This window comes from Zootermopsis nevadensis, unplaced genomic scaffold (genome assembly GCF_977971745.1).
Source record: "Zootermopsis nevadensis isolate Lab colony 2312 unplaced genomic scaffold, Znev_1.0 Znev_ptg000030l, whole genome shotgun sequence".
NCBI classification, from domain to species: domain Eukaryota; kingdom Metazoa; phylum Arthropoda; class Insecta; order Blattodea; family Termopsidae; genus Zootermopsis; species Zootermopsis nevadensis.
The window spans coordinates 10,198,836-10,226,014 of NW_028259162.1; the positions used below are offsets into that span (position 1 = coordinate 10,198,836).

Genomic DNA, 27,179 nt, shown 5'->3' on the forward strand with positions numbered 1-27,179 from the left:
CCCTCTGCCAGACCTAGTCTCAGCCTCACACGGTCACTCGCGTATTAGGTTTCCGAAGACGAGCAGAGAGCCGGACGCAATCTCCTCTGCCTCACACGGTCTCTGCCGTACAAGGTCTGCTGACTGCATGTCTAAGTCCAAGTCTTAGAGAGACAGTTTCTTGCAGAGACCGTGTCCGGCAGAAACTGCTTGTCAGTTTTCGGAGGGGATAATTATGAAAAAAATTCAAAATTTTCAAAAAATCAAAAACCGCTGGAAATTGTCCAAAAAGCGCACAAAACCAAAAAATTTGCGAATTTTGAACTTCAAAATTTCTTTCGAAAATTTCGAAAAATTTTAGTTTTGTGCGCGTTTTAGACACATTCCAGCATTTTTTGACTTTTGGAATTTTTTCAATTTTTTTCAAAATTCTCCCCTTCCGAAAATCACCTGAACACGTCTGTCCCGTCACATCCCTTCTCTCCTAGACCCGGGTTCTTCCACACACAGACTGCAGGCCTTGGTGTCTGCTTCACACGCCCTCTTCCAGACCTAGTCGTAGCCTCACACGGTCTCTCGCGTACTAGGTTGCCGAAGACGAGCTCTCTGCCGGACGCATTGTCCTCTGCCGTACAAGGTCTGCTGACTGCATGTCTAAGTCCAAGTCTTACAGAGACAGTTTCTTGCAGAGACCGTGTCCGGCAGAAACTGCTTGTCAGTTTTCGGAGGGGATAATTTTGAAAAAAATTCAAAATTTTCAAAAAATCAATAAACGCTGGAAATTGTCCAAAAAGCGCACAAAACCAAAAAATTTGCGAATTTTCAACTTCAAAATTTTTTTCGAAAATTTCGAAAAATTTTGGTTTTGTGCGTTTTAGACAATTTCCAGCATTTTTTGACTTTTGGAAATTTTTCAATTTTTTTCAAAATTTTCCCCTTCCTAAAATCACCTGAACACGTCTGTCCCGGCACATCCCTTCTCTCCTAGACCCGGGTTCTTCCACACACAGACTGCAGGCCTTGGTGTCTGCTTCACACGCCCTCTGCCAGACCTAGTCTTAGCCTCACACGGTCTCTCGCGTAGTAGGTTGCCGAAGACGAGGTCTCTGCCGGACGCATTGTCCTCTGCCGTACAAGGTCTGCTGACTGCATGTCTAAGTCCAAGTCTTACAGAGACAGTTTCTTGCAGAGACCGTGTCCGGCAGAAACTGCTTGTCAGTTTTCGGAAGGGATAATTTTGAAAAAAATTCAAAATTTTAAAAAAATCAAAAAACGCTGGAAATTGTCCAAAAAGCGCACAAAACCAAAGAATTTGCGAATTTTGAACTTCAAATTTTTTTTTGAAAATTTTGAAAAAATTTTGTTTTCTGCGCGATTTAGACAATTTCCAGCATTTTTTGACTTTTCGTAATTTTTCAATTTTTTTCAAAATTCTCTACTTCCGAAAATTACCTGAACACGTCTCTGTCCTGGCACATCCCTTCTCTCCTAGACCCAGGTTCTTGCACACACAGACTGCAGGCCTTGGTCTCTGCATGACACGCCCTCTGCCAGACATAGTCTCAGCCTCACACGGTCACTCGCGTATTAGGTTTCCGAAGACGCTCTCTGCCGGACGCATTCTCCTCTGCCTCACACGGTCTCTGCCGTACAAGGTCTGCTGACTGCATGTCTAAGTCCAAGTCTCAGAGAGACAGTTTCTTGCAGAGACCGTGCCCGGCAGAATCTGCTTGTCAGTTTTCGGAGGGGATAATTTTGAAAAAAATTCAAAATTTACAAAAAATCAAAAAACGCTGGAAATTGTCCAAAAAGCGCACAAAACCAAAAAATTTGCGAATTTTGAACTTCAAATTTTTTTTCGAAAATTTCGAAAAAAATTGGTTTTCTGCGCGTTTTAGGCACATTCCAGCATTTTTTGACTTTTGGAATTTTTTCAATTTTTTTGAAAATTCTCCCCTTCCGAAAATCACCTGAACACGTCTGTCCCGGCACATCCCTTCTCTCCTAGACCCGGGTTCTTCCACACACAGACTGCAGGCCTTGTTGTCTGCTTCGCACGCCCTCTGCCAGACCTAATCTTAGCCTCACACGGTCTCTCGCGTACTAGGTTGCCGAAGACGAGGTCTCTGCCGGACGCATTGTCCTCTGCCGTACAAGGTCTGCTGACTGCATGTCTAAGTCCAAGTCTTACAGAGACAGCTTCTTGCAGAGACCGTGTGCTGCAGAAACTGCTTGTCAGTTTTCGGAGGGGATAATTTTGAAAAAAATTCAAAATTTTCAAAAAATCAAAAAACGCTGGAAATTGTCCAAAAAGCGCACAAAACCAAAAAATTTGCGAATTTTCAACTTCAAGTTTTCTTTCGAAAATTTCGAAAAATTTAGGTTTTGTGCGCGTTTTAGTCACAATCCAGCATTTTTTGACTTTTGGAATTTTTTCAATTTTTTTCAAAATTCTCCCCTTCCGAAAATCACCTGAACACGTCTGTCCCGGCACATCCCTTCTCTCCTAGACCCGGGTTCTTCCACACACAGACTGCAGGCCTTGGTGTCTGCTTCACACGCCCTCTGCCAGACCTAGTCGTAGCCTCACACGGTCTCTCGCGTACTAGGTTGCCGAAGACGAGGTCTCTGCCGGACGCATTCTCCTCTGCCGTACAAGGTCTGCTGACTGCATGTCTAAGTCCAAGTCTTACAGAGACAGTTTCTTGCAGAGACCGTGTCCGGCAGAAACTGCTTGTCAGTTTTCGGAAGGGATAATTTTGAAAAAAATTCAAAATTTTAAAAAAATCAAAAAACGCTGAAAATTCTCCAAGAACCGCACAAAACCAAAAAAATTGCGTATTTTGAACTTCAAATTTTTTTTCGAAAATTTCGAAAAATTTTGGTTTTGTGCGCGTTTTAGACACATTCCAGCATTTTTTGACTTTTGGAATTTTTTCAATTTTTTTCAAAATTCTCCCCTTCCGAAAATCACCTGAACACGTCTGTCCCGGCACATCCCTTCTCTCCTAGACCCGGGTTCTTCCACACACAGACTGCAGGCCTTGGTGTCTGCTTCGCACGCCCTCTGCCAGACCTAATCTTAGCCTCACACGGTCTCTCGCGTACTAGGTTGTCGAAGACGAGGTCTCTGCCGGACGCATTGTCCTCTGCCGTACAAGGTCTGCTGACTGCATGTCTAAGTCCAAGTCTGAGAGAGACAGTTTCTTGCAGAGACCGTGTCCGGCAGAAACTGCTTGTCAGTTTTCGGAGGGGATAATTTTGAAAAATATTCAAAATTTTCAAAAAATCAAAAAACGCTGGAAATTGTCCAAAAAGCGCACAAAACCAAAAAATTTGCGAATTTTGAACTTCAAAATTTTTTTCGAAAATTTCGAAAAAATTTAGTTTTGTGCGCGTTTTAGACACATTCCAGCATTTTTTGACTTTTGGAATTTTTTTCAATTTTTTTCAAAATTCTCCCCTTCCGAAAATCACCTGAACACGTCTGTCCCGGCACATCCCTTCTCTCCTAGACCCGGGTTCTTCCACACACAGACTGCAGGCCTTGGTGTCTGCTTCACACGCCCTCTTCCAGACCTAGTCGTAGCCTCACACGGTCTCTCGCGTACTAGGTTGCCGAAGACGAGCTCTCTGCCGGACGCATTGTCCTCTGCCGTACAAGGTCTGCTGACTGCATGTCTAAGTCCAAGTCTTACAGAGACAGTTTCTTGCAGAGACCGTGTCCGGCAGAAACTGCTTGTCAGTTTTCGGAGGGGATAATTTTGAAAAAAATTCAAAATTTTCAAAAAATCAATAAACGCTGGAAATTGTCCAAAAAGCGCACAAAACCAAAAAATTTTCGAATTTTCAACTTCAAAATTTTTTTCGAAAATTTCGAAAAATTTTGGTTTTGTGCGCGTTTTAGACAATTTCCAGCATTTTTTGACTTTTGGAAATTTTTCAATTTTTTTCAAAATTTTCCCCTTCCTAAAATCACCTGAACACGTCTGTCCCGGCACATCCCTTCTCTCCTAGACCCGGGTTCTTCCACACAGAGACTGCAGGCCTTGATGTCTGCTTCACACGCCCTCTGCCAGACCTAGTCTTAGCCTCACATGGTCTCTCGCGTACTAGGTTGCCGAAGACGAGGTCTCTGCCGGACGCATTGTCCTCTGCCGTACAAGGTCTGCTGACTGCATGTCTAAGTCCAAGTCTTACAGAGACAGTTTCTTGCAGAGACCGTGTCCGGCAGAAACTCCTTGTCAGTTTTCGGAGGGGATAATTTTGAAAAAATTAAAAATTTTCAAAAAATCAAAAAACGCTGGAAATTGTCCAAAAAGCGCACAAAACCAAAAAATTTGCGAATTTTGAACTTCAAAATTTTTTTCGAAAATTTCGAAAAATTTTGGTTATGTCCGCGTTTTAGACAATTTCCAGCATTTTTTGACTTTTGGAAATTTTTCAATTTTTTTCAAAATTTTCCCCTTCCTAAAATCACCTGAACACGTCTGTCCAGGCACATCCCTTCTCTCCTAGACCCGGGTTCTTCCACACACAGACTGCAGGCCTTGGTGTCTGCTTCACACGCCCTCTGCCAGACCTAGTCTTAGCCTCACACGGTCTCTCGCGTACTAGGTTGCCGAAGACGAGGTCTCTGCCGGACGCATTGTCCTCTGCCGTACAAGGTCTGCTGACTGCATGTCTAAGTCCAAGTCTTACAGAGACAGTTTCTTGCAGAGACCGTGTCCGGCAGAAACTGCTTGTCAGTTTTCGGAAGGGATAATTTTGAAAAAAATTCAAAATTTTAAAAAAATCAAAAAACGCTGGAAATTCTCCAAAAAGCGCACAAAACCAAAAAAATTGCGAATTTTCAACTTCAAATTTTTTTTCGAAAATTTCGAAAAATTTTGGTTTTGTGCGCGTTTTAGACAAATTCCAGCATTTTTTACTTTTGGAAATTTTTCAATTTTTTTCAAAATTCTCCCCTTCCGAAAATCACCTGAACACGTCTGTCCCGGCACATCCCTTCTCTCCTAGACCCGGGTTCTTCCACACAGACTGCAGGCCTTGGTGTCTGCTTCACACGCCCTCTGCCAGACGTAGTCGTAGCCTCACACGATCTTTCGCGTACTAGGTTGCCGAAGACGAGCTCTCTGCCGGACGCATTGTCCTCTGCCGTACAAGGTCTGCTGTCTGCATGTCTAAGTCCAAGTCTTACAGAGACAGTTTCTTGCAGAGACCGTGTCCGGCAGAAACTCCTTGTCAGTTTTCGGAGGGGATAATTTTGAAAAAATTAAAAATTTTCAAAAAATCAAAAAACGCTGGAAATTGTCCAAAAAGCGCACAAAACCAAAAAATTTGCGAATTTTGAACTTCAAAATTTGTTTCGAAAATTTTGAAAAAATTTTGTTTTCTGCGCGTTTTAGACAATTTCCAGCATTTTTTGACTTTTCGAAAATTTTCAATTTTTTTCAAAATTCTGTACTTCCGAAAATTACCTGAACACGTCTCTGTCCCGGCACATCCCTTCTCTCCTAGACCCAGGTTCTTGCACACACAGACTGCAGGCCTTGGTCTCTGCATCACGCGCCCTCTGCCAGACCTAGTCTCAGCCTCACACGGTCACTCGCGTATTAGGTTTCCGAAGACGCTCTCTGCCGGACGCATTCTCCTCTGCCTCACACGGTCTCTGCCGTACAAGGTCTGCTGACTGCATGTCTAAGTCCAAGTCTTAGAGAGACAGTTTCTTGCAGAGACCGTGCCCGGCAGAAACTGCTTGTCAGTTTTCGGAGGAGATAATTTTGAAAAAAATTCAAAATTTTCAAAAAATCAAAAAACGCTGGAAATTGTCCAAAAAGCGCACAAAACAAAAAAATTTGCGAATTTTGAACTTCAAAATTTTTTTCGAAAATTTCGAAAATTTTTGGTTATGTGCGCGTTTTAGACAATTTCCAGCATTTTTTGACTTTTGGAAATTTTTCAATTTTTTTCAAAATTCTCCCCTTCCGAAAATTATCTGAACACGTCTCTGTCCCGGCACATCCCTTCTCTCCTAGACCCAGGTTCTTCCACACACAGACTGCAGGCCTTGGTCTCTGCATCACACGCCCTCTGCCAGACCTAGTCTCAGCCTCACACGGTCACTCGCGTATTAGGTTTCCGAAGACGAGCAGAGAGCCGGACGCAATCTCCTTTGCCTCACACGGTCTCTGCCGTACAAGGTCTGCTGACTGCATGTCTAAGTCCAAGTCTTAGAGAGACAGTTTCTTGCAGAGACCGTGTCCGGCAGAAACTGCTTGTCAGTTTTCGGAGGGGATAATTATGAAAAAAATTCAAAAAATCAAAAAACGCTGGAAATTGTCCAAAAAGCGCACAAAACCAAAAAATTTGCGAATTTTGAACTTCAAAATTTTTTTCGAAAATTTCGAAAAAATTTAGTTTTGTGCGCGTTTTAGACACATTCCAGCATTTTTTGACTTTTGGAATTTTTTTCAATTTTTTTCAAAATTCTCCCCTTACGAAAATCACCTGAACACGTCTGTCCCGGCACATCCCTTCTCTCCTAGACCCGGGTTCTTCCACACACAGACTGCAGGCCTTGGTGTCTGCTTCACACGCCCTCTTCCAGACCTAGTCGTAGCCTCACACGGTCTCTCGCGTACTAGGTTGCCGAAGACGAGCTCTCTGCCGGACGCATTGTCCTCTGCCGTACAAGGTCTGCTGACTGCATGTCTAAGTCCAAGTCTTACAGAGACAGTTTCTTGCAGAGACCGTGTCCGGCAGAAACTGCTTGTCAGTTTTCGGAGGGGATAATTTTGAAAAAAATTCAAAATTTTCAAAAAATCAATAAACGCTGGAAATTGTCCAAAAAGCGCACAATACCAAAAAATTTGCGAATTTTCAACTTCAAAATTTTTTTCGAAAATTTCGAAAAATTTTGGTTTTGTGCGTTTTAGACAATTTCCAGCATTTTTTGACTTTTGGAAATTTTTCAATTTTTTTCAAAATTTTCCCCTTCCTAAAATCACCTGAACACGTCTGTCCCGGCACATCCCTTCTCTCCTAGACCCGGGTTCTTCCACACACAGACTGCAGGCCTTGGTGTCTGCTTCACACGCCCTCTGCCAGACCTAGTCTTAGCCTCACACGGTCTCTCGCGTACTAGGTTGCCGAAGACGAGGTCTCTGCCGGACGCATTGTCCTCTGCCGTACAAGGTCTGCTGACTGCATGTCTAAGTCCAAGTCTTACAGAGACAGTTTCTTGCAGAGACCGTGTCCGGCAGAAACTGCTTGTCAGTTTTCGGAAGGGATAATTTTGAAAAAAAATTCAAAATTTTAATTAAATCAAAAAACGCTGGAAATTCTCCAAAAAGCGCACAAAACCAAAAAAATTGCGAATTTTCAACTTCAAATTTTTTTTCGAAAATTTCGAAAAATTTTGGTTTTGTGCGCGTTTTAGACAATTTCCAGCATTTTTTTTACTTTTGGAAATTTTTCAATTTTTTTCAAAATTCTCCCCTTCCGAAAATCACCTGAACACGTCTGTCCCGGCACATCCCTTCTCTCCTAGACCCGGGTTCTTCCACACAGACTGCAGGCCTTGGTGTCTGCTTCACACGCCCTCTGCCAGACGTAGTCGTAGCCTCACACGATCTTTCGCGTACTAGGTTGCCGAAGACGAGCTCTCTGCCGGACGCATTGTCCTCTGCCGTACAAGGTCTGCTGTCTGCATGTCTAAGTCCAAGTCTTACAGAGACAGTTTCTTGCAGAGACCGTGTCCGGCAGAAACTCCTTGTCAGTTTTCGGAGGGGATAATTTTGAAAAAATTAAAAATTTTCAAAAAATCAAAAAACGCTGGAAATTGTCCAAAAAGCGCACAAAACCAAAAAATTTGCGAATTTTGAACTTCAAAATTTGTTTCGAAAATTTTGAAAAAATTTTGTTTTCTGCGCGTTTTAGACAATTTCCAGCATTTTTTGACTTTTCGAAATTTTTCAATTTTTTTCAAAATTCTCTACTTCCGAAAATTACCTGAACACGTCTCTGTCCCGGCACATCCCTTCTCTCCTAGACCCAGGTTCTTGCACACACAGACTGCAGGCCTTGGTCTCTGCATCACACGCCCTCTGCCAGACCTAGTCTCAGCCTCACACGGTCACTCGCGTATTAGGTTTCCGAAGACGCTCTCTGCCGGACGCATTCTCCTCTGCCTCACACGGTCTCTGCCGTACAAGGTCTGCTGACTGCATGTCTAAGTCCAAGTCTTAGAGAGACAGTTTCTTGCAGAGACCGTGCCCGGCAGAAACTGCTTGTCAGTTTTCGGAGGAGATAATTTTGAAAAAAATTCAAAATTTTCAAAAAATCAAAAAACGCTGGAAATTGTCCAAAAAGCGCACAAAACAAAAAAATTTGCGAATTTTGAACTTCAAAATTTTTTTCGAAAATTTCGAAAATTTTTGGTTATGTGCGCGTTTTAGACAATTTCCAGCATTTTTTGACTTTTGGAAATTTTTCAATTTTTTTCAAAATTCTCCCCTTCCGAAAATTATCTGAACACGTCTCTGTCCCGGCACATCCCTTCTCTCCTAGACCCAGGTTCTTCCACACACAGACTGCAGGCCTTGGTCTCTGCATCACACGCCCTCTGCCAGACCTAGTCTCAGCCTCACACGGTCACTCGCGTATTAGGTTTCCGAAGACGAGCAGAGAGCCGGACGCAATCTCCTCTGCCTCACACGGTCTCTGCCGTACAAGGTCTGCTGACTGCATGTCTAAGTCCAAGTCTTAGAGAGACAGTTTCTTGCAGAGACCGTGTCCGGCAGAAACTGCTTGTCAGTTTTCGGAGGGGATAATTATGAAAAAAATTCAAAATTTTCAAAAAATCAAAAAACGCTGGAAATTGTCCAAAAAGCGCACAAAACCAAAAAATTTGCGAATTTTGAACTTCAAAATTTTTTTCGAAAATTTCGAAAAATTTTAGTTTTGTGCGCGTTTTAGACATATTTCAGCATTTTTTGACTTTTGGAATTTTTTCAATTTTTTTCAAAATTCTCCCCTTCCGAAAATCACCTGAACACGTCTGTCCCGGCACATCCCTTCTCTCCTAGACCCGGGTTCTTCCACACACAGACTGCAGGCCTTGGTGTCTGCTTCACACGCCCTCTGCCAGACCTAGTCGTAGCCTCACACGGTCTCTCGCGTACTAGGTTGCCGAAGACGAGCTCTCTGCCGGACGCATTGTCCTCTGCCGTACAAGGTCTGCTGACTGCATGTCTAAGTCCAAGTCTTACAGAGACAGTTTCTTGCAGAGACCGTGTCCGGCAGAAACTGCTTGTCAGCTTTCGGAAGGGATAATTTTGAAAAAAATTCAAAATTTTAAAAAAATCAAAAAACGCTGGAAATTGTCCAAAAAGCGCACAAAACCAAAAAAAAAATGCGAATTTTCAACTTCAATTTTTTTTCGAAAATTTTTGGTTTTGTGCTCGTTTTAGACAATTTCCAGCTTTTTTGACTATTCGAATTTTTTCAATTTTTTTCAAAATTCTCCCCTTCCGAAAATCACCTGAACACGTCTCTGTCTCGGCACATCCCTTCTCTCCTAGACCCAGGTTCTTCCACACACTGACTGCAGGCCTTGGTCTCTGCATCACACGCCCTCTGCCAGACCTAGTCTCAGCCTCACACGGTCACTCGCTTAGTAGGTTTCCGAAGACGAGCTTTCTGCCGTACGCATTCTCCTCTGCCTCACACGGTTTCTGCTGTACAAGGTCTGCTGACTGCATGTCTAAGTCCAAGTCTTACAGAGACAGTTCTTGCAGAGACCGTGTCCGGCAGAAACTGCTTGTCAGTTTTTGGAGGGGATAATTTTGAAAAAAATTCAAAATTTTAAAAAAATCAAAAAACGCTGGAAATTGTCCAAAAAACGCACAAAACCAAAAAAATAGCGAATTTTCGACTTCAAATTTTTTTCGAAAAATTGTGGCTCTAGAAGGGGTGGAGTCTGGGAGAATTTACATGTAGAAGTAGAAATGGATGACAGTGCAACATGCTTTTTGTATGTTCTCATATATTTGGCATGCATTTTGTTGACCAATATCTTCCAGGAATGGCCTCAACAGACCCTGAACCAGAGGATAAGGAAGCTTTCATCCAAGCTCAGCTCTACGATTACCATTACAAATCAGCATTGCCAAGCTCATATGTTTGGCCAAAACTGTGAGCAGGTCAGCTCAATAACCCATAACAAAACAGCGCTTACATCTATCTACTCTCTTTTGCTTTATTTTAATTTTGTTCAGCTTGGTAATGCAGTCTAATTTCTTCAAAAACAGAGCTGGTGTAGCTTCCTGTAATTTTTCTGTACAATTATTCTTTTGTGTGGTGTGAACCATAAATTATTTCCTCTTATTTAAATACTGTGCATTGTTGATTATTATAATATAATAATAATAATAATAATAATAATAATAATAATAACTTATGCTATTATGCCTCAGAAATAAGGACATGCAGAAAAATTATTTCATACATTACTAAATAAAAACTGCAAAATAAACCTCTGTAAATAAGCAAGTAAATTAAGCAAACAGATTAATATAAACTGGAATCACATATCCATATGAGATATGTCAGGCAATTTCAATTTATGGTGAGGAAAAAAATATTAAATGTGGTCTCTGACATAAATATTGAAAGTAACTTTTTTGGGCAACTATGCTGAGTAAAGAAAAAGACCACAGCCGACATTACATACTTGACACCTTATATCAAGATCTTTAATTGCATTAATCTCTTATTCTTTAATGTCTTTAACAGAATTTCATCCTTATACCTTACAATATTATTTTAATTCTCAAATGTTAATCTTAACTTCACAAGTTGCTAGCACTGTTTAAAGTACATCTTTAACTAGGCAGGGATAATTATAAGAAGCATGTCACTTTTCTATATGTATCTATTTTACTGTATTCTATGTAAAAAGATTTATTTTATGCATTATATACATACATATATATAATTCGGTTTGGCTTAGTCATTCATACTTTTCTAAAAGCTGTAATTTGTTGATGCTTTTAACTAAAATAAATGCAAAATAATGGAATTTTATAACTTCTTGCTTTTTACAATCATCATCCAGTTATGTACTCAATCCTTTTCATCAAACATGGCCTCTGACTAAAATAAATTTTCTGCAACATAACTGCCAACAACCATGTGTAGTAAGACGGTTCAATAACCCATAACATGTGGGAATAGGGGATTTGAACCCCACAGTATGGTGCCACTGATTGAACTTAAACTCTGAGGAATCTAAATTCTCCAACATATATATTCTAGCTATACACAGATCTCCCATAGGCGATTTTGAAATATTCTTACACAAGTTAGAAGGAATTATAAATTACCTTTATAAACCTAAGGCAGAATCTGTCATTTGTGGTGACATTAATGTTGATTATCTTACTGAAAGCTACAACAAACAATGTCTGAACTCCCTAATAACATTCTTTAATCTCATGTCAATAGTCAACTTCCTCTAGAATTCAAAATTACTCCAGTACTGCCATTGATAATGTTTTTATAGACAGTTCCAGGGCTTTTCTCCTGATCTGTGGACTGTATGTTATGTGACATGTCACCTGTAAGCTCTTCATCAACAGCTTCAATTTCTGCTTGCAACTCTGAACTGTGTGTGAGTTGGTGTGGTACAAACAATCTTTAACATAGCCTCAAAGGAAATAACTGCAGAGATTCATACCTAGTGAATGTGGTGACCAGGACCACCAACGCCTGAAGCACCCTGGAAATCGATTTGACGAGACACGACTACAAAGCATATCAACCGTGATGTCCAAGACAACATTTGCTGTATGTGCACATTCCGCTGGAAAAGTGTTGTGTTCATATGCCTTGCTCTCTGAATAACCAGAATGACCTCATTTTGCAGTTGCTGCAGGTACCATTGGCTTCTTATGGTGGCCTGCACAAAGACCAGTCCAGGTTTGCTGATTACACACCATATTGTACATTTTGCAGTACTGCTCCACAAACTGTAAGGAGTCCCAACAAAACTCACATTTCCACTAGTGTAATGATCATCTGTACCACTTTGATTTTGTAATGATACAATTTAAAATCACTTCACATATGTGTGAAACACTGTCCTCCATGTGTGCTGGCCTGTGCCTTTCCACCACACGTTTCTAGTTGTTGCAGACACTACCATGTAATTCAAACTTCTTCTGGTGCTTGTTGCACGTACATTTTATTACTAACTCTTGTAGCTGTTGAGTCAGCACACAAAAATTACTACCATTGTTATGAACTTGCAATATAATGCCTGTATTATTGATGCAGCATCTACGATTACTTATTATTCTAATCAACTATTTGTAAATGTTCAGGGTCACACACCCTCCATACAGGGCAAAAAAGAGATAGTGGATCTGAAGTTCTGCCACACAATACTTGGACCAAATGTTTTGTATTTATTCTTTTGTATTCAGCCCTATAGTTCCTCATTCTAGATCAGTTTGTCACAACATATTTCAAACTTTAACTCTTGTTCCTAGTATGAAAAGTTATGGAAGGTGGCAATCCTACAGATATCAAACACCTCTAAATAATTAAACATCTTGAAATCTCACACAATATATATTTATTTTGTATGTTGGCCTGTCTGCCTTAATCAGACTGCTGAAGAAAAAAATCTCCATAGTTTGTATTGTCACCTCACAGTCATTGTTTGTATCCTGAGTATATGCTTAAGATCTTGATTTCTAATTTAGAAATCACAACTATAATGTTCTGATATAAAAATCTCATCTCATAGCCTTGGTATACAACAATACATACCATTCTTGAACAATAATACACTTAAAAATTAATAAACATAAACATTATATGTATACACTATAATGCAAGGCTCTAAATAAAGTACAGATAATATGTGACTCTGTAATCACTCCCTATTGTGTTTTAAAGACTCCAAAACAAAATATCAAAATCCCATACTTCAGGTGAGCAAAAATACATGTCTATAAAAAAGGTTAATTTAAAGTATTTAACACAGGATATATAAGACAATTCAAACAAATCAATCACTGATAATTCAAGCAAATGAATTGCTTTAAGAGCTTCTCTTACAGAAAATCCTTCTAAAAGACATCAGTATTATTATGAAAAATTGTCATACTGAATATAAAATGAAACATTCATCCACTTCATCCCATTCTGCAGCATATTAACCTTTAATTTATAGATACATGACAAATGGGAAAATTTTATCCATCACAGCAATTAATCTCTATCACCCCAGAGTTGAAGTCTGGTTAGCAGTCCCAAAGTATGGAAGATTAAGGCTCTTATTCCCATATGATAAAAGTTAAAGGTTAATTTAATCACAAACATCAAACACTATACTGTAGAGAATAATGAATAATGTATTTTTCTTTAATAGATTTAAAACACTGCAACCCTTCAAACAGTAAGATATTTAGAAAACAAATATTATGATATATAAATATATATATCAATCTTGAAAACAAAATTATTACATCCATTTCCAAAACCGACTTATCAAAGTACTGGCTACTGGAGTAGTTTGAGCTTGTCTTCACAGCTATTGTAAATCTAATGTTCTTTTTTAACATATCTGTGTTTAAAATTTATGAAAATATTATACATTAATTACATATTTGTCTTGAATGGTAACTGAACTGCAAGTAACAGTACTTGAACAACACTGACTTTTAAAAAATTGTAAATTTGTTTATTCCTTATTCTGTAAATGTCAAAATAGTTTGCCCTGGATTTGAAACAGTGAAACAATGACAATTTTTTAACTTTCAAAAATGCAATATAACAACACTCAGATTTCAGATTCTTATCCTTCTCTGAACACTGATTACATACTTACACATATGTGATTTGGTAACTATAAAACACTTTTTTTTGGAAGTGGTAGTATGAAAAAAGTGGAGATTCACTTTTTTTCCTGTGACTGCAGGGATTACAAAATTGCTAAAACTGTTGACAAGACCACACTGAGCAAAGTGACTAGAAAGTGTGGCCTCTTAGATTCCGCAAGGTTGCAGCCATCAGATGAGCATGTGAACACACACGAACGATATTCAAGTTGGTCACCAGGTTGTCTGATATAATTGCAATAGTTTCCCAAATCCAAAGATGAACAAAATCGTTTTGTTCCGAGGCCACCTGAAATTGCAGTATTAGTTTAATATCAGCACAGCATGAAGAAATGATAATCATGTCAAGAAACAATACACTGGAAGATAAAATGTTTAACCTTAATTACTGACAGTCTGCTTTTATGTGATTCCCACCCCTCAAGTACATAAATATCCCACTTCTCATACACTTTATTCAATAAAGGTAATATAAGTTGGCACAGGTATAAAGCATGCACTTATGATGTTCCTTGCATACCACCCACCACATACAACTTATTCACTGTCATGTAGGTCACCATTATCCACTGCAGACCTTGTACCTGGTAAATCTACGATGCTTGTATTTGTTTCCATGCCAATGCCATGTCTCCACTGGTAGCAAAGAAATAATTAAGCTATGGCTTGTCTGGCTACATGTTGATAAGAATTTGTATGGAGACTCTCCACTCAGTCACTGTTGCATACAGAGATATGTATAAAGTGCCCATTAATTTTATCCAGTCTTAACCAAAACTGGATGTTAACAAACTTTTTTAAAACTGCCCAATAACAAATTTCATGAAAATCTGTTACACAATTCATGAGTGTAAGATTTGAGGTTTTCACAGCGGTGAGTATGAAGATTTATGTCTTCTGGGTTGTTGCGCTGTGTAGTCTGGTCGATGCTAACCAACGTTTCAGAGGTCATACTGCCTCCGTCATCGCCCTGATGACCGAGGCAGTATGACCTCTGAAACGTTGGTAAACATTGACCAGACTACACAGCGCAACAACCCAGAAGATAGAAATCTTCCATTCATGAGCGGTTTCATGATGACACACACACACACACATAGCTATCAAAGCTATCAAAGTGCCATTTTGCAACTTGGTGCCTAAAAATGGAAGATGCCTCATCACATATGCCAACCATTCAGATTACAGTATGCATGTATCATGTACAGGCCACAGTGGGTAGCAGTGTCCACACTTACAAATCCTGCACACACTGAGAAATTTAAGAATAATAACCACAATGTTTAAAAGCCTGGGATAAAAATAAATGGTAACAGTAAACATGTTAACCTGTGCCAGGGAGTTATTTTCTCATATACAGAGTGAATGTTCATTGCCTTTGAATCTATTATGTCCTGTAATCCTACACAACCTAATGAAGTCTCTTGTGTTGGTCTTCTTTCAAGCACTTGTTACAGAAATATAGTGCTACTGAAATGTATGCTGTGCATTAACCAACCAAGAGCCAGATACTAGTTTTAATTATATAGCACCTTTGTAAAAACATTGTAACAGACTACAGTCACCTTCAGAAATTAAGGCATGTAATAAGTCACAGGACAAAGGTAAAAAGAAAAAAATATATAAGGAAGGAGTAAAGAAAAACCACCCATTGTTGTATGAAATAAATACTAATACTTTCAAGTAAGAGTGTGTAATGCTTGCTGAGTGGGACTGCAGAAACAAAACAAAATTTCAAGGCACTGAATATTCACCCTTTGTGTTTTATTCTGAATACAGTGAAACTTCACAAGTACCATCCTTCAAAAAGGTTGTTTCACATTTGTGATGCTTACTTCATGTGACCCAGTCTTAATTCAACAAAATATGTACATTCTACAGAACAAATTCAGTATGCACATTAGCAGCATTTTTATTTTAAAATAAAGTATCAGTGCAAACATTACTTGCTTGAAACATTAATTGACCTCATCTACACAATCATCAGCCACGTGAGTGTCACAGTTCAAATGAAACCCATTTGGGAATTGTTCTGAGTAAAGTAGTGGAGGCCATTAATAATCTATATATGGGTCTTGAGGCAGGCATCCAACTGATGCACTAGCTCATGGATCCCCTCCACAAAGAACTCCCTGTTCTCCTGCTGGAATCACCACAGCCCTAACATCTTCATCTGACCTGAATCTACAGCCTTCTCGTGCTTTCTGGAGAAGGCCAACCACACGGTTCAAGTTACAAGGTGACAGGTCCAGGCTGTCTGGGGAATAATTGAACACCTTCTAGTGCACAGAGTGGAGCAGGTCCTGGACAGTTTAGACCATATGTGGACTGATAATACTTGTGACATGTAATGTAGCTTATTATGAACCAGGTATCTCAGTCAGTATAATGACTGGCTATAGGCTGGCTGATCAGGGTTTGATCCCCGACACAGGCAGAGGGTTTTCTTACAGCCTCTTCATCCAGACCAGTTCCAAGGTGCACCCAGCCTCTTGTCCAATAGGTACCAGGGCCCTTTCCCAGGGGTAAAGTGCAGCTGGAGCATGCTACTGACCCTTCTAGTGCAGAGGTTAAGAAAGAGTAGGAACTATGCCTCATCTGCCTAAGTGCCAACAATGGCACATAATGGGATGGCAAAAAGAACAAAAATCCACCTATTAAATTTAACTCAACCAAATCTGGTGGCCAGAGAAACAGTGGTCATTCTTTATGTAATGTACAAAAAGTTTAAGTTTTGGTATTTTGGTGATGTTATGAGATGTTTCTCTTCTTACACTTACACAGTTAAATCAAAAACGTTTAACAGACAATAATATACAAAATTATGATGTTTCAGTCCTATTGTTTTTACTAATAACAAGAATGTGATTAAAAAGCCATGAAGGAGTAAACTGTGCGCAAAAGATGTATTTTATTTTGTATTCAGAGCAGATTTTGTTCCATTACTTCCAGACAAATTTAATCAACTGAAGGCATCATAAATCCACCAGCTAAGACATTTACAACAGCATCAACATTCTTTATTCTTGCTGATGGAATAGTAGCAATTTAACATATACCATAAGGGAAAGGGGGATTTAAACCCCTGCACTACAGGATTGCTGGCTGGACTTCAACTGTGTGGCCAGGTGGTCTGTGCACAGGCAATGACACATGGCTGATAAAAGTTAATGAAGCAGCCATTCATCATGTTATTTTACAGTGCAGCAGAAATAAGTTTGAATTGTGAACACTGTAAATTTATACTAGAAAGTACAAATTTGTTTAGTTTTTTAAACTGTCACTATTATAATAAGTGACTGCTAGCCTTCAGTCATATTTCATGGGTTTTCACTGTATTCAAAATCTAACAAATATATTAATTTACTTGTCCACTCAAAATCAAAACTTAGTGAAATTAACATAATTCCTAGATATTGAATTCTCTAAACAGCTTAAATAAATGGATCATTGTTCTTTTATGTGAATCATGATTGTGTAAATCTAAAGATGGCAAGCCCCAACAAGCACTGAATTGTGTGAGCATGCACAAGTACAAACAGTATAGAACATAATGATGTACCTCCATACAGACCAATTGTTTTGATGCAGTAACTCGCCTCAAACACATGGTCACAACTTGTGGCACTGATGGTGCCATCATGAATCATGTAGTCTGTACAGTTGATACTTTTGGAAGATGAGCACTGATAGCAGTCAATACCCATTGCTGATTCCAAAGATGATCATGCCAGCAGCCAGAAGAAATAGCACACTTTTGTTAACATTTAAAACACAATTCCATGCAATCCCAGTGTTATGTTACACAAGAATTTTACAATAACCATGTGCAGAAGCCAAGCTAGAACTCCATCACCAAAGCTGTATGCATAAGGTTATAACTTGCACCACAAAACCCCTGAAGCAGCAATGGGAAACATGATAACTGCCCCTGGCTCTATATTTCATACAAAATAGTAAGTGACGGGAGGAAGACAGAAAATTGTAATATATTATTATTATTATTAGTGTTCAAAAAATGCTATTCCAGTGCAATTTCAGACTGATTCCAGTAATTTTAAAATTTCAACAAAACAAACTGATACTGCTGTTTCTCTGGACTTGATCCATCATTCAATAAACTAAAAATTAAGCCTCTATGTTTTTGGAACTGGCTCTGCTCCCATCTTTAGGTGACACCGAGATTGGAATTAGCCCCTTCTATCGGACCCAACAAAATAATCATTGTCACTTGAAGACGGGAATAGAGACAGCTCCTAAAATTTAGTAGCTTCAATTTTAGAATCAAGTCCAGAGAAACAGCAATACTGATGAAAGGTTTATACAGAAGCAAACCTGGAGAAAACTAAGTGCATGTCTGATCAGCAGAATACAGGACATATTTTATTTGTCATTTATTTAATTATGGTGTCAGTAGTGTATCTCATGTAAGTAACACTATTAAGGTTTATGTAACTCTAAAGGGTTCTAACAATTGTGCATTATAAGCCTTGAACACAGCAGCAGAGCCAGCTCCGTAAGTACAGTGGCTCCATTTTTAGAATACTGAATGATGTATCAACTGCAGACAAACAGCAAAACTGAATGTAACATACCACCATTTGAACTCCCCAAAATTATAAAACCAATTGGGAGTCATCATGCATCCAGCTGACCAGTGTATACCAGGAAAAGGATCACATGAACTGTACACAATACACACACAAGTTAAGTAAACCATTAAAAAAGCAGTACGGATTGGCATGCACATGTTATTAGCTGAAATCTTGTAGAACATGAACCTGAAGAAAAGCTGAAACCAAATACCTACACAACTACTGCCAGCCATGACAAACTTTCAATCTACATTAAAGAAATGGCCATCTTATGCATTTAATCTTATGGAGGTCTGGAGACTCTGTGCAGCATCAAGAAGATGCAATATAGAATGATGTGACATGCATATGCAGTGAGTGACTCTGAAAAAGGAAACTTATCAGTGGTCAGCTTTGCTATCTTGTAATAAACAGAAATATCATCATAATTTGCGTACTTCAACATTCCTCAACCAGTGCACCATCAGTGTGGTTATGCAATGGAATTTCAAATTTAACCTCCTTTTTAATTTACCATAAATAAACCGTGTAATTTAAACAATATTTTGTAAACCACATCCATAGTGACCAAATGTTACAAATGCATCAAGTTTGGCATGTTTGGCTGAAACCATGAGTACACTGTAGGAAAATCTGAACCCATTTGCTTCAAGGTAGTAATGATGCCTGTAATTAAGAGAGTTGTCAGAAGCATTGAAATTACAACTGCCAAAAGCAATATTCCACAGTCGTTCTCCAAACCTTCAAATCGGCCTGTATGTTTGATACAGTACTGTGCCCCAAACACAGCATCACAAGACTTTGGCTCTAGGTCCACATCACTGCCAAGGAATTCATTGCATTGGAATGGATCATCATGACTTGTACTCACACACTGGTAACAATTGATTCCACTTGCTGCAAAATATTAACATTTTAAATGTACCAGTACTAACGCACAACTAGCTAAAATGTAATCAGATCTTCATACTGCAAAGAACTTCTCACTTGTACACATAAACTGAAAATGAAGGACACAGTTGCAAAATATTCTACATTACAAGTAACTCAGTATTAATTACTTAACCAAGTTAGATCTTGTGTAAAATATTACTGACATTGCAATATTGCTTTCAATTAAAAATAACAGTATATGCCACTTTCATTATGCACATACGTGTACGCAGGTTGGCAACATGCCTGATTTGTAGTCAGAAGTATCAACTTTGAATACAGACTGAAGAACCAATTACTGAAACTTGTTTTCTGTGGTTTCCTCAGTCCTTATAGGCAAAGCTGTCATACTACCCTGATCTGTACCACAACCTTCCTTCCTCATCCTTTCCATTTGACCTTGTAGACTATAATAATTACCTCAACTGACACCAAAAACTTTCACAATTAATACAGCATTACAAAACTCTGAATCAACTAATATTCTGGAATTACAGTATAATTCTGGTTCCACAATGACCTGCTGTTACCATTTATCCCAGTGAATATGAAGAATCCCCTTCAACTGAAGAACATTACTCCCAGGTATGACACAATGAACCCATGAATAAGCGCTCATATTGTACCTGTGTGACATGGATCGGCCAGATGACAACTGACATGCTGTCTGTGTTGCTAACAATGTCATAACTAATTGTTGCTAGACAACACCAACTGCAGTCTTACGTGTCAGTGGTAAATGGTGAGATGATCATAGTAAGACTTCAGGCTCTCATAGCAGAAAGTATGATTCTTCTGGGCTATTGTGACATGTCATTGGTAGAAGTTTACTAATGTTTCATAAGTGTTTGATGCCTCCATCATCAGGGCGATGGACCCTCACCATCCTGATGATGGAAAAACAAGCACCTCAGAAAAAGTCAACCAGACCACACAGCACAACCCTGAAGAAAGCAATCAGGATACTTCGTTACTTGGAAAGAAAATGAGGAAGACGAATCTGCAGGTCTAAACAGTGTGACATCAAAACTCAATTACTTCCAGGCTGATTGATGACTTGTCTTCTGGGTGCAACATGTCATCTGGTAGAAGACGACCGGTGTTTCAGGGCAGCTTACTGCCTCCATCATCGCCTTAATAATGGAGGCAGTAAGCACCTCAAGCAAACTTAAGATGTGAGGGCTTCAAAAAATCGGTAAAATATAATTTCGAAATTTCAGAGTCACGAATATTTTACCTAACCTAATACAACCCATACTGATCTGACCTGACCTAAATTAACGCAACCTAACCCAACCTAATTTAACCTAATCCAACCTAAGTTAACCCAAACTAATCTAACCTAACCAACCTAACCTAAACTTACTTAACCCAACCTAACATAACGTAACCTAACATAATCTATCCCAAGCCAAATTAATCACTGAGTATACAATGTGACCATCACATGACCTTCACATATCTATTACCTCTAAATGATATGTGCAATGACAATCAGATTCCTACAGTTCTTTATGTGTATACGTGAGAAAATACTGCTTCAAATGACCTTGAATGTTTTGGGCCTCTATTTCCTAAGTAGTTTGCGTGATGACGTGGTCTTGACATGACCTTGACCTATCCGTGACCTCATTTTGACATCAGAATGGTCAATCAGGTATTTACGGTTTGGCGGAAATAAGCGTGAAAAGATATGACCTTGAGAAGTTTAGAGACCTGTATCTGGCAAACTATTGGGCCGATCTTGTAGTGACTTCCATATGACCTTGACCTATCCGTCACCTCATTTTGACATGAGTATGGTCAACCAGGTATTTGCGGTTTGGCAGAAATAAGCGCCCAAAAATATAACCTTGAGAATTTTAGAGACCTGTATCTGTTAAACTATTGGGCCGATCTTGTCGTGACTTCCATATGACCTTGACCTGTTCGTAACCTATAATACACATAAGTATTCTAAGGCAGATATCAGCAGTTCGGCAGATATAAGCATCAGAAAAATGTACCAAAATTGCCAACGACATATTTAGATGGATCTGTCCAGCACACCCTTAGGCTGATTTGGCCGTGACCTCGACATGACAGTGACCTGACCTTGACAACCAAATGTTATGAATATGGGCAACGAGGTATGTCCAGTTTGGCAGAAATAAGCATCAGGAAAAATGAGTATGAGATGACATTGAAAAATTTAGAAGCGTCCATCCCTGAAACCCGTGGGCTTTGTCATGGCCTTACCTTATGCGTGACCTCAGATTTACATGAGTTTCGTAACTCAGATGCGCACGGTTCGGCAGATATAAGGGTGGGGAAAAATTATCCAGTAAGGACCTTAAATATTTTGGAAGCTTGTATCTGGAAAACCCTTGGTGTAATCTTGTCGTGGACTTCGCATGGCCCTGGACTTTTTGTGACCTTAATTTCACATGAATGTGATAATTCAGTTACTTAGTAAGAAAAAATGACCTTGATATGACCTCGAAATATTTAGAGGTCTGTGATCCGCAAACTATTGGGCTGATATTGTCGTAACCTTGCCTTGACTATGGCCTAACAGTGACCTCGACGTGTTATGAGAATAACCACTCTGATACCTGCAGTTCTTAGTAACACTCAACTAACAAAGAACCGTGTTTAATATCAATAATAAAAATACGACATTATCAATTATCGATACACAAGCGGCAACGTCTGCTTTAAATTCATTCCTTTACGGTAGTTGCTGACAGTGTTTCAACATTCACTACGGCTATACACACACGAACACGACGAACCGTCCCCACAACCCTCGAACACTTCTCGATAGCTCGAACTTCTCGATTAGTTTTCTCACCCCTTAGGAAAATCACGGGTCCTGGTATAAAACACAGATTTCTGAAGAAAAGATGTGGTTCAAAACATTTTCCAATGCAAAACTGCAGTAGTCTTAGCTGTCATACAACGTACAATGAAAATCAAATTATTACAAGCATGTCTTAAGCTGTGGACGTTATGGTTGGCAGCAGAACCAGGGAGCAGAAGGACAAAAATGGCATGCAGACAGACTCATCAATGGAGTAACGAAGAAGAAACTTTATCAAGAGGCATGAATAAATAAGTTGCAGTCGAGGACGTTAAACAACAATATCTGAGGCACTAACATTTATACCAATCGGGATTCGAATAGGGAGTGGGAAAGAGGGTGTTTTAATTGTTCGTTTTACTATTGCAAACTGAGTCAAATGGCATATGTAGAGTTAGAGGGTACTGATACGGGGAACTAATTCTTTTACATTCAACACTCTATAACAAAATTTCCTCCTCGTCATACGAGGGCCGGGATTGATGCTGATAGCACAAATAAAATTCGAGTCCTTTTGAACACGGTAATGTATCTTCGGTTTGTATAAAAAGCTGTAAATTTCTTGACTAGCTAAAGGAATATTCTCAAGAAGGATCTTGATCCACGACGTTATATGAAGTGTAAGTGACGTGTTAACTTATGTCTGGGCAAGCAGTAATGGTTCAATAACAGAAAAGTATCTGTGGTATAGCAAAACTGTGTTGAAGTCCTGATAGAGAGCACAATTGTTACTCCATTCTACTTTAAAACAACTTAAAACGCGAAATAGTTTACTTTTCTTTTCTTTTTTGGTGTCTTACTTCCATTACACACTTCCATTTTTAATTTGTTCATGCTGTGTTTCTTTCTTTCCTTCATAAATTAAGGGTAAAAAATAGAATTAGACACACTAAAACATAATGTAATAAACACTGGGAAGTAAAATGTTCTGCATATTCCAGGGGAATGTTTAACGGTTCAGTGAAATATGCATCCGTGTTCAATTGAGAAACCTGTCGACTCAGCGTTACCCACACCATTTTTCCGACGTCAAGAGGACATCGATTGACTTCGAGATGGGTGTACTTTGATCGGCATATTTGGCACAAACAAAGCCGTCAGTCTTTTATGAATGTCGCATAATAACCAAGCAAATTAGAACTCCAATCTGTCAATGAGCATCAAGTAGTATACTGCGTTACAGCGTTTTTGGCCGCTGAACTTTGTGAATTGGAACCTCGGAGCGAGTCACTTACCAGAAGTTTACTGGCAGGGATGACAACAGGCCGCGTACAATATACTCCAAATAAAATATCACCACGGTATGTAACAGAGGAAAGTCGATTTCACTACACAACACAGCACTAGAAAATTAACAGTGCAGAAAGTATTAGATAATTTTATCTTCTTCACAACTCTTCGGTCCTCTTCCAATTCTTCCAATCCTCACAGACCATCCATCGCTTTCTGACATATCACTCGATTCAACACTACCGCTGCTGCTGTCACTCCATTATTTTCAATTATACATATTATATATAATATATATATATTAGTGACTTAGCGTGACCTCCTTTGAAAGCGTGACGAGAGGACACCTCAAGTGTTAAAACATCACCAAGATTTTAAAAGCGTGACAAAGCACACCCGTGACGGCGTGACGAGATGTGGCCATAAGTGCCGAAACGTGACGAATATTTTCAAAACGTTACCGAATCTAACAAACTAACCTAAACTAACTAAACCTATCCTACCCTAACCCTTAATTGGAACACATCGGGACGAGAACACTTGGCCCAATTAAGCGGCTGCCCCAATTATACGAAGTTCCACGTAAAGAGTTAAAAATGTTTGTTCTTTAAGATTTGTCCCAAATAAACGGCTGTCCCGATTAACCGATGGCCCAATTAACAGGAATCTACTGTACTTTAAGCCCGATCCACTTCTCAAATATGAACGACAATCAACTCAAAAGGAAATTGGACTACATGCAACACAGACTAATATAATCGCAAGACATTATAGTATTAACAAACTTATTTATGATTATGTTCTATCTACTAATTAACTGGAGTACATACGTACGTATCCTTTGCGATGGCATACTACTACCTCAGTTGCATTTGTTATTTTATTGCAAATACAAATCTACTTTTGCAGAAACATCTTCGTTTCACACCCACATAGGAGAAAGTCAAATGACGTAGTTAGCAAACAAACTGCCCTCATGCACATTTACTGCGGACATCGGCGTGACCTCTCATTATGGGCTCATTTTATGCGCAAAGAACGCATGACAATATCCAATTTGTCTCGTGCATGGATGGACAATATATACAAATAACAGAATGCGTATCAATTATAGTTTAAAAAGAACTTATCAACTAACAATGCTATCTGAATAAAACAATGTAGAAATACACCTTAGGGTTCGGTAAGCCATCTAGTTAGTTAGTTAGAAATAAATGGAAATAGCATTTAAACAATAATCGAAAAGTCGACGAATAACATGAACTTTGGAGCCAATGGGGCAAAAATAGGCCAATTGGCATAAACCCTGTAGATGATGATTATAACAACACTATAACGTAATCAACACTGTTTTCTGGGATGTTGTGTTATTCAGTCTCGTAGAAACTGAACGACAAATATGCTTCACCCTCATTCCCAAGGTCAGCCCCCAAAACACCACAAGTGCACACATGTCCATTACCAACAATTCTGTAATTGCAAAAAGTCGCTTTTTTTACAATTTCTCCCTTTTCCCCCTTCTTTGGATAGCATCCCATCTGGATTCAGATGACATGGAAAAAAGTTAAATAACAAATTCAATCATATTCGGTCTTCAAAAAAATATAAGGTCGCTCCTTGACATTCGGTGCCCTGCCGCGGCGATGTCAGGTCGAGCCACAATACCCTGCCTATTCCGTCAGTGCCAAAAACATTGCTTGGATGAAATACTGTGAAGTCTGGCAGACACTAACCAACGTTTTTGAGCAACTTACTGCCTTCATCACCAGGGTGACTGCTCGGTGCTACATCCCACACGTAGGCATCACATTCGTCGCCGTGAGAACCTCAAATATCCGGCCAAAGTCTGTTCACATGTGTAAGTACGTCCACGATTAAGTTTGTTCATAGTTACATAACATCACGAAACATAAATTCTGGAAAATTTCGGAGTAGCAAACTGTTTTTGTCTTGTTTAATACATTAATTTATTACGCAATCTATTCTGAGATAATTTGTACTATGCAGGACATCCAACCTATCATGACTACCCTAGGAAATGTTTACTTCAAGGAATTTATGCTGGGGTTATCTACATTGAAGAGGTCAATAAACAAGATAATGTTACTGAATGTTCACAACAAACACTAGCTACATATACTAACCTTATAAAACTACATATTAATCAGTTATCTTTTTTTGTAAACAAATTATTCATTTCATGGTAGATGCAGTTCTTTTGTACACGATCGAAAGGCCTATTTTATCACATATTTTCAACTTTTTCGAAGTACCATGTATATTAAGAACAAAACCAATCCTGAGGCATAACATGACTAACCCATGTCTTAACATTGTATGAAACATGTACACATACAGAATAACTTACCAGTGTTAAACAGAACTGAGAGTAGAGCAGATATTTTCACAATGTGACTAGTGAAGGTAGCCACACCCATCCTTATCTACCGAAATATCTGCAAATGAAAGGAAACTGAACATAAATTCACCTGTATGTAACAAACACACCTACAGCATCCACTTTGGAATGCAGGCAACCAAACACTGTTAGTCGACTCTCTGTCGGCCAATAACAACAAACGTGCTGCCATTGGAAACACCAATCAAAATCGTTGCGTGCTCAGGTACAACAACACTCGCGGAACATTTAAAACGAGCAAAAGCACACGCATGGATATCAAAGGAAGAATGCCACTAGTTTGGAGAAGGTTTAACTAAAGCTTCATATCAGACAAATTATATATAATATTTTCGAATGCTAGTTCATGATTTAAAAATGACTCACTCTATTAGGTCAGCCAGACACTTCTCGCCAGACGTTGTTATTGTCTACTGAAGCACCATGATCATCCTACCCTATGATGTATTATGAAGAACGCATCTACGCATGCTCCGATTCATAAACATGTTGGCAACGACTGGTATCTTCTTCGACCATTATGAAATAGGAACATCACAGAATGACAGGGTAAATCATACCGTATTAAAACTGTACTTGACTGAAATACAAAATATGAACAATGTCTTCAGTAGTACAATAAAAAACCTTTACCCTAATTTTTGGCATTTCAGTCTTTAATGCCTATTTTTTTGTTGGTATGGTGAAGGGTGTATGAATCCCCCTCCAATAACTTTAATTCATTTATGTACATAGAAGATATAAGGTGGCTATATTGGGTCTCTGGCCTTCTGTCATGCATGAGCTTTGGTTGTTGCCTTTCCTAATAATTCACCTGTTGTGATAGTTAAGTCTGCAGAACTATTATAGAGTTACTTTTCTGTTATATGATATGCCAAAGTGTTCCCCATAGGCTCAGATATATTCCCTACACCTTCTAAACAGATTGTGCCTCACATGCTAATCTTTAGGCATACGGAACACTTCAAGATGAAGGATTTCCCAGAGTTCTTTTGTGTGAGGATTGCTTCAACAGACTTTCATTCTTAAATATCACTCAGAAGACTAGGCAATGATGGAAGGATATTAAAATGGATCTTAGGGTAAAAGTGTTGAGGGTGGAGACTGGATTCATTTGGCAAAGAATAGGGACTTGTGATTTGCTCTTCTGACCATGGTAATGAACTTCTGGGTTCTATAAATAATTACAATACTCTTTTAAAGGTACAAGGGGTTCAGTAACATAACCTGGATGGCTTTGTTAACTCCAAGTCCACATGGTCCAACAGTGA

At 39.1% G+C, this 27,179-nt stretch overlaps 2 protein-coding genes across 4 annotated transcripts in view; one reads left to right on the top strand and one right to left on the bottom strand.

The window, feature by feature from the left end:
• LOC110840877 (NADP-dependent malic enzyme-like) overlaps nucleotides 1-11,062 on the top strand; it is an 80,375-nt gene extending 69,313 nt beyond the window's left edge. Inside the window, exon 11 of the mRNA XM_087358464.1 lies at nucleotides 10,065-11,062. Within this exon, the coding sequence (XP_087214590.1) occupies nucleotides 10,065-10,180 (116 nt within the window). The 3' untranslated portion in view covers nucleotides 10,181-11,062. The remainder of the gene's footprint in view (nucleotides 1-10,064) is intronic.
• A 1,540-nt stretch (nucleotides 11,063-12,602) lies between these two features.
• Nucleotides 12,603-26,375, bottom strand: bou (glycosylphosphatidylinositol anchored membrane protein boudin). Of its 3 annotated transcripts, none has more exons than XM_022058635.2 (4): nucleotides 26,275-26,375; nucleotides 25,858-25,945; nucleotides 17,452-17,598; nucleotides 12,603-14,178 (listed from the first exon to the last, which is right to left on the bottom strand). In XM_022058635.2, the coding sequence occupies exons 2-4, from the start codon at nucleotides 25,925-25,927 to the stop codon at nucleotides 13,973-13,975; spliced, it is 423 nt and encodes a 140-aa protein (XP_021914327.1). In that variant the 5' UTR covers nucleotides 25,928-25,945; nucleotides 26,275-26,375; the 3' UTR covers nucleotides 12,603-13,972. The 3 variants fall into 3 exon arrangements, with proteins under 3 accessions (XP_021914327.1, XP_021914326.1, XP_087214595.1); XM_022058634.2 differs by lacking the exon at nucleotides 17,452-17,598 and adding an exon at nucleotides 19,226-19,381; XM_087358469.1 differs by lacking the exons at nucleotides 17,452-17,598; nucleotides 26,275-26,375 and adding an exon at nucleotides 19,226-19,381 and having other exon boundaries at nucleotides 25,858-26,046.
• Between the last annotated feature and the right edge of the window lie 804 nt (nucleotides 26,376-27,179).

Excerpts from the sequence above, each read along its gene's own strand:
- bou (XM_022058634.2), bottom strand. The coding sequence starts at position 25,927 with ATGGGTGTGGCTACCTTCACTAGTCACATTGTGAAAATATCTGCTCTA. Across the intron at positions 19,382-25,857 it reads CTCAGTTCTGTTTAACACTG|CAAGTGGAATCAATTGTTAC; the intron begins GTAAGTTATTCT and ends AATATTTTGCAG. Across the intron at positions 14,179-19,225 it reads ACATACAGGCCGATTTGAAG|GTGGCCTCGGAACAAAACGA; the intron begins GTTTGGAGAACG and ends CTGCAATTTCAG.